This window comes from Pleurodeles waltl, chromosome 5, assembly GCF_031143425.1.
Source record: "Pleurodeles waltl isolate 20211129_DDA chromosome 5, aPleWal1.hap1.20221129, whole genome shotgun sequence".
NCBI lineage: Eukaryota > Metazoa > Chordata > Amphibia > Caudata > Salamandridae > Pleurodeles > Pleurodeles waltl.
The window spans coordinates 689,026,193-689,039,295 of NC_090444.1; the positions used below are offsets into that span (position 1 = coordinate 689,026,193).

The following is a 13,103-nucleotide window of genomic DNA, read 5'->3' on the forward strand; positions in this document are numbered from 1 at the left end:
AGGAAACTTACATATTTCTGAAATGGGCACAAGATATAGAGTTTAGGAGCAGTGGTTATTTCTACATTTCTGAAGTTGTGATTACCCATACTAGCGAAAGATTTGGAGAGTATTTTTCAAAATGTAATTTCTCTTATACACTGGTTTATATTTGAAAGGCACTAATGCATCGAAATCTCATGGTAATAACACATCTTCTACTATCCTATGTTCCTGCAAGTCTACCGATTAAAATGGGTCCTCACTTGCGTGGATAGACCTAGGGCCTGTGACAGGAAATGGCTCAAAATGCAACACAGATGCTGCACATGTTTCTCCCAAAACTAACCTTTTTCCAGTGTGGGTAGCTCTAGATTGTGGACCAAAGCTCAGCTGGCACCTAGGGAAACCTAGACAACCTGTACATTTTTGGAAACTAGACACCTGGGGTGGGCTGACTTGCCTGGCTCTCACCACATTGTTACCCAGAATCCCTTGCAAATCTGAAACTTTGACAACACATTTTCCTCACATTTCTGTAATGGAAAGTTCTAGAATCCTCAGACTTCCTTCTACCTGGTATTCCCCCAAGTTTCCAGATAAAAACAATGCCTCATATGTGCCGTTAGACATAGTGCCCACAACAAGAAGCATCCCAAAATGCAACATGGACGCTGCACATTTTTCAACCCAAAGCTGAGTCTGTTTTCCCAATCTGGGTAGCTCTATGTTTTGGACCTTAGCTCAGCTGCCACTTAGGGGAAACCTAGCCAACCCATACATTTCAGAAAATCAGACACCTGGGGGTATCCAGGGTGGGCTGACTTGCGTGGCTCTCACCACATTTTGTTACCCCGAATCTCTTGAAACCTCAAACTTTGACTAAAAGAACACATTTTCCTCATATTTCTGTGATGGAAAGTTCTAAAATCTGCAAGTAGCCACAAACATTTTTCCACCAGGCATTCCCCCCAACTTTCACGATAAAAATGGTACTTCACTTGTGTGGCTGGGCCTAATGCCTGCACCAGAAGAAATTAAACCAAGGTCAAGGAGGGCCCTATACAAGGACTCCAAATGATGTGAGTTTGATCACTTCCTGACGTGGCACTAGACTCAGCTACACAGGTGGGGCAGTAGTTTTATTTGGACAAGTGGGGAAACGCTGGGTGGTAGGAATTTTGTGGTTTCCTTCTGTTTCTGGACGAATATGGAACAAAAAATTTATGATTTTAGTCACATTTGGAGGTTTGCAGGGCATTGTGGGTAAGAAAACATGTTGGTGTCTACAAGAGTCACAGCACCCTGTACTTCCATGGGTGTCTAGTTTACGAAAATATCTAGAGTTGGTAGATTTTCCCTAGAAACAACGTACACCCAGGCAGAGAAAAACAGAAAAGACAAATATCACTGCAAAACCATCTATTTATCAAGTACACCCCCATACTAGTTGGATTTGGCACGAGGGAGAGTGATGGTTCAACATGTAAAATTTGATTAACAAGAGATTTCACAAAAATGCAATCCACCGTTAATAATTAAAAGGTTAAAAAATGGAACCAATGACTCACAGCTCGTGAGCTGTAAAACTCCGTCAAGACACCAACTGCTTTACAGGCCATTCACACACCTTTCATACATGACACACACAAGACCATTCACACCGCCAGCCACTGGCCCAGCACATTACAACACTCACTTCAACAGACAGCGCCATTCAAGGGCCCATCACACGCCCACATGCCTGACACAGCAATTATACTGACTGGCGGCTGACTGAGCGTGTGGACTGGCGTTTGGCTAGCAGTGTGTGTATTGACCAGCAGCAAGTCATTACTCACGTACCACCAGCCAAATGACAGCTCACACACACTGCCATCCAAGTGCCATTCCACGGACACCGCCAGCCAAGTGCCAGTCCACACACACCGCCAGCCAAGTGCCAGTCCCCACACACCGCCAGCCAAGCACCAGTCCACACACACCACCAGCCAAGGACCAGTCCATGTATACCACCATCACATTTTGTTTTTAACAAAAAAGAAAACACAACTCAATTGGAAGTCAATACAAAACTATAACTACAAAAACAACAGCTCTAACTAAATACATCACACTAATGCTAGCTGTGGAACTGGACAAAAAAATGAGTCGATACAGACCAATCAGTTCACTTTTACGCTCAGTTACTCCCAAAAACTCAGTTGCTTGTGGTACAATTTAAAACATGCAGGCACATACAGCCCGGGTTTAGGAGGACACTCTGAGCAGTGCATATGAATCTCCTATCGCATACCTCTTCTAATACAGACAGTGCATCTCTTACAGGGCTTGAGTTTTTTGGGTATGGGAGGAAAGTAATCAGCAAAGTGGCGATCTTTCAATCTAGCCACATCCTCTGCCTCTCCAACTCTAGGAACACTTGCCTGTTCCACTACAACAAGGTTGCCGATCACAGACTGCTGAAACTGAACAAATATCATCTTTGACTCTGTAGAGCAATCTTTAAATACAACAAAAGCATTGAAGGTTGCTAGATTAAATGGATGGCTACCCAACTTCTTACACCAAATGTAAACCTTACAAACAGCAGTGTAAGATTTTAATCTCTGATCTACTCTGTTGTAAAAACTCTTGTTATAGTAATGAGTGCTGGATTCGGGTGGCAGCACCACCAAATGCAGAGACTGATCCTGCGCCGTGTGACAGCTGTCAGCCTAACCCTTCCGGCCAGCTAGCAGCACCTGGCCAGTACCCAAGAGTAAAAGGTGATTTTTGTGGCAGTCCTTAGCATGTCATCTGGATTTCTCAGGGAAATCGTGGTGGAACAAATCTTACCTCTTTCTCTCAGTCACAAATGTTTCACACATATAAAGGTAGAACAGAAGCGGGACTAGGTTCAATAAGTTTTATTGACTCAACTTCATTCTATGTAAAAATGCATGTATTGAGACTATAAGGATGATAAAACATAATAAAAGCAAGGCAGTGACAAGAAAAGTAAAACATAGGAAAGGTCCCACCACACTGTCACAGCAATGGTTCTAAAATCCCTACTTGCACTACTAAGGTTCTCTACAAGAGTATAGCAGTGCAAGCTCTAACCTGATCATCAAGCCCCCCGGGAGAACCCCATCCCCATGATTGTAGGTAAAGAAGCGGTCTGTTGGTCTACTGTGAATTCTCCCACATGGAGGGAAAGACTGCGCCAGATCTCAGCAGAAACTGCAACGGTGATGTGCAGTGTATAAAGGCAGCTGGTTGAAATTCCCCTCTATCGTGTAGGGGGCAGTGAGGGATTTTATAATAAAACATCCGGTGTTCTGAGGAAACTGCCCTGACATGACAACACATATATTTCTTTGGATAAGAGTTTGGGACATGATGAATGCTTTTTTACCTGCAATAATTTGTAACTTGTCATGAACAACCTTGAATAAAGCACAGACTAAAAATGCGGTACAGAGAAAACAATAACAGAAGTCTGTGTAAAAGGACAAACTGATAAAATAATAAAAACATCTCCCCTAAAATAAGGCTCCTGCTAAAATAATAGAAGAATAAAAATGCATGCCTCAGAGTGAAAGGGCACAAGCTACAGGCCTAGGCTAAACTAACATGTCTGTGTAATAGCTAAACACTTCCGAAGGTTTGCATGTGTTGGTGTACCATGTGCAGCAGTGTAGACCCCATGTGGCGCAATTGTCCACTGAGGGATCCATCCTGAATGGCAAGCACATTGTGAGAATTATATGTTGATCTTGGGGTCCTGTATGGAGAAACACTGCTTTCAAAGGTCTTATTTTTTTGTGCTAACCAAAACAGAATGTTTTCACATTTGGAGGGTGCTTTACCCATAATGCCATGCACTGTCACAGGATTAATGCCTGCTGTGACCATATGTGGTTGCTCCCGAGCAGCCCTTGCTGAGGCAGTATTTGTTTGCGATACAAATTGCATTAAGAAGCTATATACTTACACTAAATCATTATATAGACGGCGCACTTGTGCTAACGCCATGGTGTTAGTATTTTGGTGTGGTGTATATGCGACCAGCCGTGGCCATGTAGGGCCTTCATTACTTAAAGGACCTAGTCTAACATTTTGTACAACGTGTTGTAGGGCGCCATCAAGCCAATTTTGGTGTTCTTGATAAGACAGTAGTATTTCTAAATATGCATATGCTTTATATTGTGTGGGTGCATTAGTAGGAGTGTAGTGATGAAATGCATGTGTGTTCGCATCCACTGCTGGAAAGGTGACCTAATAATAAAAGATTTCAGTTCTGTATGCTGGATTTGCCTCGACTACAAATGTAACTGCTCCTCCCTCCTCTGTGAGGCCATTATTTATTAAATGATTGTGAGGGGAAGCCTCATGATTGCTGCAGTTGCAACCCGTTGGTGTTCCGCTATGTTTCAGTGTTATATAGTTCAGAAGTAGAGACATCAACTGGGCATTTAATCCTTTTAAAGGTTCAAGTTTCAACAACCTACAGTCAAAATAGGTGCTGCCTATCTTAGCTGAGGAGGATATCCCTAATACCACGGATGTCTTGGTATAAGGTAATTAGGGTGTCTTTAGCATGTAGTGAGAAAGAGATACTTGGGAGAATTCAGAGCCAACCAACATTGGAGGTGCCATGTCGTAAAGACTCAAGTTATAGTAACGAGACTGCTAGGTTCTGGCAGCAGTACCACTGGGCACAGGGGACGAGTCTGATACTGCGCCTTGTCACAGCTGTCAGCCTAAGCCTTCCGGCCAGCTAGCAGCACCTCACCAGTACCCAAGAGTAAAAGGTGATTTGTGGCAGTCCTTAGCATGTGATCTGAATTTCTTTGGGAAATCGTGGTGGAACAAATCTTATGCCTTTCTCTCAATCACATAAGTCTCACACATACAAAGGTAGAACAGAAGCAGGACTGGGTTCAAAATATTTTATTGAATCAACTGCATTTTATATAAAAAAAAGCTTGTATTGTAATTATAAAGATGATAAAACATAATAAAAGCAATACAGTGACAAGAAAAGTAAAATATAGGAAAAGTCGCACCATAATGTCACAAGAATGGTTCTAAAAATCCATCTGCACAACTAAGGTTCCCTACAAGAGCATGGCAGCGTAAGCCCTAATTTGCCTATAAACACCCCCCCCCCCGAGACCCTCATCCCCCATACCTGTGATTGTAGGTTAAAAAGAAAAGAGGTCTGTTGGTCTACTGCAAATTCTCCCACAACGAGGGAGAGACTGCGTCAGGTCTCAGCAGAAACTGCAAAGGGATGTGCAGTGTACAAATAGCAGCTGGCTGAAATTCCCCTCCATTGTGTAGGCAGTGAGGTGTTTTATAATAAAACATCTGGTGTTCTGAGAAAATTGCCTTGATGTGACAGCACATATACTTCGGTGCATAAGAGTTGGAGGTATGATGAACACTTTGTATCAGCAATAATTTGTAACTTATCACGTACAACCTTGAAGAAAGCACAGAATGAAAATGCAGTGCAGAGAAAGAAGTCTGTGTAAAAAGACAAGCTGATAAAATAATAAAAACATCTCCACTAAAATTAGGCTTCTGCTAAAATAATAGAGGATTAAAAATGCATACCACATAGTGAAAGGCAACAGGCTGCGGGGCTAGGCTAAAATATGCCTGTGTAAAAACTAAGGTAACCTCACAACACTATCTACACCACCCATGTGCTTATTGTAGTCTAAAATGCACACAGGTTTGCATACTTCAGCAACCTGACCCCAAACAGTCACAGGTGAAGTACTTTCATCATGGATGGTAGTCAGCATATAGATAGCCCTCCTGTCTGCAAATTGCACAGCTAGCAGTTCATCACTACAAAAGGCACTGCACTGCCTCCTCTCAAATGTTTTTACAAACAAGCTCTTTTGGATTAGAGTGGACTATGCCACAAGCAACAGTGTTCATTTTTAACAGTCCCCTGAACAGTTGTACATCAGTGTAGAAGTTATCTACGTATAAATTGTGACCTTTGTTTTCTCACTTACTCCAGTGTACACCCTGAGATTATAGACATATCCTGTACTACTCTCAGACAGCATATACATCTTAATTCAATAACATGCCCTGTTGTCAGGAAGGTACTGCCTAAAAACCAAACGGCCCTTGAACAGGACCAAAGACTCATCCACAGCAATTTCTCTCCCTGGAACATAGATCTCTAAAAAACACTATCAACAAAGTGATCAAGGACAGGCCGAATCTTAAAAAGACAGTGACAATTAGGGTGTTTGCGTGGCAGTGCTGAAGCAAAAACAAAACAAAATGCTTAATCTGAAGCAAAAGCAAGTACCAGTCATGACTCATGGTTTCAGGACATATGGCCGTTGCCATCAAAGGACTGGTAAACCAGTATGAAGACAGAAACCGCTTCCTTATCAAGCTCATTAACAAAGTTAAACCTAAGAATTTCTTCAACTCATCCAGATTTGTGGGTGTCCACCGGGTAGCTGTAGAGTGGGTGTAAGTCTGTTGTCCCTCAAATACTGTTCAGCATACTGATTAGACTGTTCAACAATCTCATCCAAAATACATCATCCATAAACAACTGAAAGAAAGTTATATGAAAAAGGTTTTCAGTATTCACTCTACACCTTGCAACCACCAGTAAGTGCAGGCAACGCCGGCTGCACCATGTTTGGGGCAACTCAGAGTTCAGTTCTGCCAAAGGGAAGACTTACAGCCCCAGACTGCATTCTAAATGCCTTTTGCTGCACATCATTGTCCTCCTCTAAAACAGGCCCTACTCCGTAGTGAGAGTGGCTTTATGATCAGGTGATTCCTATCGGACAGAAAACTCACTGCCAGAATCGTGCACTTCCTCTTCTACCTCAGATGCAGAGTCAGTCTGATAATCATGGTCAGATGAGGAATCAAAAAGCATGGCAACAACGTGCTGAACAGTAATCCTGAGGCTAGCCATAATCCTTACTGATAAAAGTAACTTGACAAATAGGGAACAATGCCCAACAATGTGGAAAAGAAGTAATAAACAAAGTGTGGCTTTATCAAATAGAAGTCGAACTATTGGCATATAGTAACCTGGATGGAAATGTCAATCAGTACACATTGCACAAAAACCTATGTACTCAAATACGATTCCACTCACTTTACAGAGACACCTAGACTCAGGATCACCTGCACATTCTCTGCACACACATACACCCATACAGCAAACACCAATGATATCCCACCAGAAAGGAAAAACATAAGAAAATTACACACAAAAGAACACAACATACATTTTTTTTTTAACCATACACATGCAACTGCACAAACTGCAGATCTACAAGTGGCGAAACCGCAAGCAGGAGTCAGAGGAAAGGAAATCAAAAGCTTTGCACTAGAATAAAACGGAGCAATAAAACATTACGGTCACAAATGTAAATGATGACAAGAAATAAAACAGTTAACTTGCATTCAGTAAAAGCCCCTGATGTCTAGCGGCTTCTGCCCCCGTGGGGGGTGATAGGCCTACATCATATTGCCCGTCTGCCCCCAAAGGGGACAGAAATGGGCAATATATTGTCCCCCAAAAGCAGAGCAACCCTTGTCCAGGGACCACTCCTCAAACACAAAAATCACCAACTTAAACAAATCCCTGGTGTGTATTGGCTTCTGCCCCCCTTTGCGGGGGTTAATGGGCCTAAATCATATGGCCGATCTGCTCCCAAGGAGGCCAGAAATGGCCAAAATATCATCCCCCAAAAGGGGAGTGCTGCTCTGCTAACACAAAGCTCACCAACACAAAACCCTGGTGTCTAGTGGCTTCTGCCCCCTTGCAAGGGGGGGGGCAGAAACAGCCAAAGTATTGCCCCCCAAAGGGGAGAACAAGTCTTGCATAAGGGGCAACACCCCAAACATATAAATCACCAACATAAACAAATCCCTAGTGTCTGGTGTGCATTCCTGCTGCACGATTGTGGCGCCATGCGTGATCATGCAGCAGGAATGCACTCCAAAGAGACATAGGGGTAAAGGAAACCCTTTCATTCCACAAATGCCTCTTTGGCGCCCCAACACCTCTCTGAAGGAAAATACTTAACCTTTTTACTCCACAATGCTGGGAACAAATGGCTTCCAGCGTGGTCCCAGCTGATTTTGATGGCATTAATGCGCCGTCGGATCACCCTGGAAGAGGGGGGGGGGGGTGGGGAGAGGAAGCACTTCTGCTACCATCCCTGGTGGGGGGGTTTAGAGGGGCAAACCAGGGGGGAAGCGCCAGTGCTCCCCCTCCCCCCCCCCCCCTATGGGTGGGTGCAGGGACAGCTGGGAGCTGTCCTACGCACAGGCTCACAGCTGTCCGACACGCACAGGGTTTTGATCTTGCACAATTAATACCCAAAAAGAGCATGGCTGAGATTAGTTATGTAGATTGATGTAAAAGGATTGCAGAGGTTGTTTTACGCTTTTTTGTTGTGTAATGAATACTTTTTTGGTCCTTGTTATGAACTCCAAAGTTTGAAAAAATAAACTCTTAAACTTGTGATATCTTTTTAACTGCTAATTTTAGGTGCAGAAAGCATGCTCTATAGCACGAAGTGAGGACAGTCGAAAAGGCACGATCTCACAGTATTTCACTACATTGCATTGTCCTGTCTGTGATGACCTGACCCAGCATGGCATCTGTAGCAAGTGCAGGAGTCAGCCCCAACAAGTAGCTGTGATTCTAAACCAAGAAATCCGAGAGTTGGAACATAAACAGGACCAACTTGTCAAGGTATGTATTTCATATACATCAATATCTTTAGTCTTGATTTGGAATAATTGAAACTTGTGCTTCATATTTATGTTATTTAGACGCAGATGCTGCCGATGCCATTGTCACTCTACAACTATCCATCAATGCTGCTTCTTTGGCCCTCTTTCCTTTTCCTACTCCTGTCAGTTTCCCTCATTCCTGGACCATGAATCTCTTCTTTCCCTGAGTCCCTTCCTTCTACTCCCACAGATCTTGTTTCCCAGTAGATTTTACTTTATTATCCAGGGTCAGTCTTTGGCCTTGGTTGTAGTAATTTCGGTCATCTGACTGATTATTTGAGTTTCTGTGGCTGGAACCTCAGCTTTCTTAGTGTCAGTGATTTCTTTTCTGTTTTTTGTTGCCTGACAAAAAAGTTATTTTGCTCAGTCCTCCCAGAGCAATTAGACCATCGTTTTAATAATTATGGGGACCCTTGTTTAAACCCCACTGCTGCTGGTGGACTGCCCAGATTTTCCTTGTTATAAAACAATCCCTAATTTTGTCCAGTTTATTTATTTATTAAGGAATTTCATAAAGCAAATGCATGTTACCTAATGGCCTCTTCAGGGCATAGTGGAAGTAAATACAATTTGGACAGGATAAATATTGAGATAGGTTATTGGAGATCATAGGAAAGAAATTAGACGCATATTGAATAGATCTCTGTAAAGGGTTTGGCGTAGAATGCTACATAGCTTTGTGCTTGAAATCCCCATACTTAAAGAAAGATGATATATGTTCCCACTCCAAATTGTTTATGTTAACTCTCCAAATACCCTTGTCTTCCTTTTAAGAATGGTGAATGGCCCCATACATGGAGCTTATGAATAAATCTTACTGTGCTAACAAGATTGACCAGAATCATATAAGATAACTACATGGAACTCCAAGCATCATTCAATGTCTTCGAGAAAGTCAGGTGGAAATGGAGGTAGTGTGGAGAAGTAACATATACATAAATGTTAATAAACATTTTATATAGCAAAAGCCTTCTACGAAGAGCGGCTGAACACTTGGAGAGAAATTTTGTTGTAGCATCTAAAATATAATGTGCTTTAGATAGAACTGTGTGGTGTGGGAATAGTTAAGGCAAGATTACAAAAATCAGAAACTACTAGGGCCGAGGAAAGAAACGTAGTGGAGTGAGTATTAAGCAGAACACTTGTTTTTGGATTATAGAACTTTGTTTTATTTCAGTGCACAATCAAACGTTTAAATAACATAGCACATTAACGTTCTGTGGCACCTGTGGTTTCCACAAAAAACATTTATTTGGGTTGGTAGCAAAGCCTGAATTAGAACCAAGAACTCTGGGTTCCATGTTTACAAATTTAGCCATGAGAGAGCACTTTCTGCATGTCAACTTTGTTAGTTGGCTTGATGAAAACCCGATTGCAAGATATTTTTCTTACAAGTAGGTATATCCTAGCTACAAAGATCCTTTGGGCTCAGCAGGTGCATGTGTGTGTGCAAGTCATAGCTAAAGTAAGCATATAAAATGAGGAATATTACCGTACTCCAGTATGTTTCATCGATTGACATGCTTGAATCATTCCCTTTCGTTGAGATGGGAACACCACTGTACCTTAGAAAAGCAGTGCAATGATCAGCATAGACTGGAAAGACCCTAGGTCCTTCAGTTTAGTAACATATCATAGTCACCTAGTTATTTTTTAAAAAGAGACTAAACTTAAGTTCCAACCAATCAGATTGCAACACTCCTGTGAGAAGCTCCAGTCCCTCAGATTTTCTACTGTCTTCGTGTGGGGGAGTTTCCACTGATCTCTACTCAGTTCTACCTGTTCCAGAGTATTTTTCTTCTATATATCTGTGTGTGTGTTTGATGGCATGTGTAGCTGTAGATACACATGCTATGCATTATTCCGCCATCTGGTGTTATTCTCGGAGTGTTACAAGTTGTTTTACTTCGAAGAATTCTTTTCGGAGTCACGGGCTCGAGTGACTCCTCTCTGTCATACTACGCATGGGCATCGACTCCATTGTTAGATTGTTTTCTTTCTGCTGCCTGGTTCAAACAAGTTTCCTCTCACTCCGAGATTTCGAATCAGAAACTTTAGAAAACTCCCTTAATCGTCGGTATTGTTTCGATCGCGTTTCCACATAGCCTCGAACCGATAGTACTGTCGGAAACTAGGTTTCGCCCTTCTGCGCCTGACTCGGGCCTGTTTGGGCCCACCGCGTCAAAGCCTCATGGGCCTGATTTCGATTTTGTCCTCAGTGCCACGATAAATTTCCCTACACAAATCAACACCTTGTTTGTAATCTGTGTCTTTCTCCGGATCACAAAGAAGAAGATTGTGAGGCCTGACAATCGTTTCGATCCCAGAAGACCCTGCGTAATCGGAGAGCCAGAAGATTGGAAATGGCGTCGAAAAGTACAGAACATCTCGACATCATGGAGGAAGAACAGGCGCAGACATCGGTCTCCATCCGAGACACCGACTCCGAACAAGAATCGGAAGAGGATAGGCCTATTACTGCTGGACAGCATGTGAGTGCGTCTGCCTCTATGCCCACATATTAAAAAAAACATTGAAATCCTTGGGTACACCACTACCAGAGGGCCATGGTTCGACCTGAAAAAAGACTCTTGTCGACCGAACTTCGGGTTCTGCACCGAAAAAGCCCACTCCTCCGTCGACATCGGAGTCGAGTAAATCTTTAAAGAGTTCTGCCTTGGACACGAGTATGCGTCCTCACTCCTCTGAGTCGAAGCCTTGATGCCCTGCTTCGAAGCCGAAACAACCAACTCCATTTCGGGGACCGAAAAAGCTTCCATCTTCGGAACTGAAAAAAATCATCTTATTCAGAAGAGCAAGGACTTTCGAGCCATCTCAAACAGAGTTTGAAATCACTGCATGAACAATCTTATAGACCTTCTGATGAGGACACTGAGATGCGGCCTATCCTGGAGGTTATGGATGAGAGACAATCCAGGATTCACCTCCACAAAGAGACTGACAGAATAGTTACTGCACCTCCTCTGAAAACCAAAAGGAAGCTGGCCTTTCAGGAACAATTAGACACTGCTCAACCACCAGCAGAAATGTATAAACAGAAGGAGAAGCCAGCACCTGGCCCTACTTCTCCCCCTCGTTCACCACAGCTTTCCTTCTCACCTCCACCACCTTTACCTTCACCAACGCATTCGCAGTATTCACATGGTGATACAGTGGACCCTTGGGATCTGTACGACCCAGATCCTAATCCTGACTTATACCCCTCCGAGCCTTCTCCACAGAGGACAATACTGCACACACGCAGGTTGTTTCCAGGGCAGCTGCTTACCATGGGGTACTTATGCACACTGAACCCCTAAAAGAGGATTTCTTGTTTAACACTCTATCGTCCACCCACTCTAGATATCAATGCCTCCCTATGTTACCTGGTATGGTTAAACATGCAGATCAAATATTTAGTGAGCCAGTCAAAGCTAGAGTAATTACTCCGCGTATTGACAAAAAATACAAACCTGCTCCAATAGACCCCTATTATATTACACACCAAGGGCCAGATGTAGGAACCGGTTTGCATGTCGCAAACTGCGAAAACCGCAGTTTGCGACATGCAAAACGGCCATTGCGATGCTGATTCACATTTTGCGAGTCGGTACTGACTCGCAAAATGTGAATCAGACTCGCAAATAGGAAGGGGTGTTCCCTTCCTATTTGCGACTCGCACCGTGATGCAGAATTGCTTTGTGACCGCGAAAGCTTTCGCAAAGCAATTCGCAGTTAACACCCACTTGAAGTGGATGGTAACTCATTCGCAAACAGAAAGGGGTCCCCCGGGACCCCTTCCCCTTTGTGAATGTCGCTGAAAATATTTTTTCAGAGCAGGCAGTGGTCCAGTGAACCACAGCCTACTCGAAAAAATGAAACCAAATGGTTTCATATTTTTTTTCTATATTGCAACTCGTTTTCCTTTAAGGAAAACGGGCTGCAATTACAAAAAAAAAACTGCTTTATTAAAAAAGCAGTTACAGAGATGGAGGTCTGCTGTCTCCAGCAGGCCACCATCCCTGTGAGTGCAGGCACTCGCTATGGGGTCGCAAATTGCGACCCACGTCATTAATATTCATGAGGTGGGTCTTTGTGACCCCATAGCGAGTCGCAGAAGGTGTCTTAGACACCTTTCTGCATACAATTTTGTGAGTTGAAATTGCGAGTCGGACTGACTCGCAATTTGCAACTCGCAAAATTTGACCTTGCTACATCTGGCCCCAAGTTCCTCAAGACTCTGGTTGTGAGTGCGGCTGGGGATGCGTCAGGGGATGCTCCTCCCCCTGAAAAGGAGAATAGGAAATTTGACACTGCTGGCAAGAGAGTGG

At 43.2% G+C, this 13,103-nt stretch overlaps 1 protein-coding gene across 3 annotated transcripts in view; it reads left to right on the plus strand.

The window, feature by feature from the left end:
• The window catches only part of REV3L (REV3 like, DNA directed polymerase zeta catalytic subunit), a 948,974-nt gene that overhangs the window by 913,885 nt on the left and 21,986 nt on the right, over positions 1 to 13,103 (plus strand). For all 3 annotated transcript variants that reach the window (XM_069234598.1, XM_069234599.1, XM_069234601.1), the window contains exon 31: positions 8,525 to 8,731. In XM_069234598.1, coding sequence (XP_069090699.1) covers positions 8,525 to 8,731 — 207 coding nt within the window. The remainder of the gene's footprint in view (positions 1 to 8,524; positions 8,732 to 13,103) is intronic.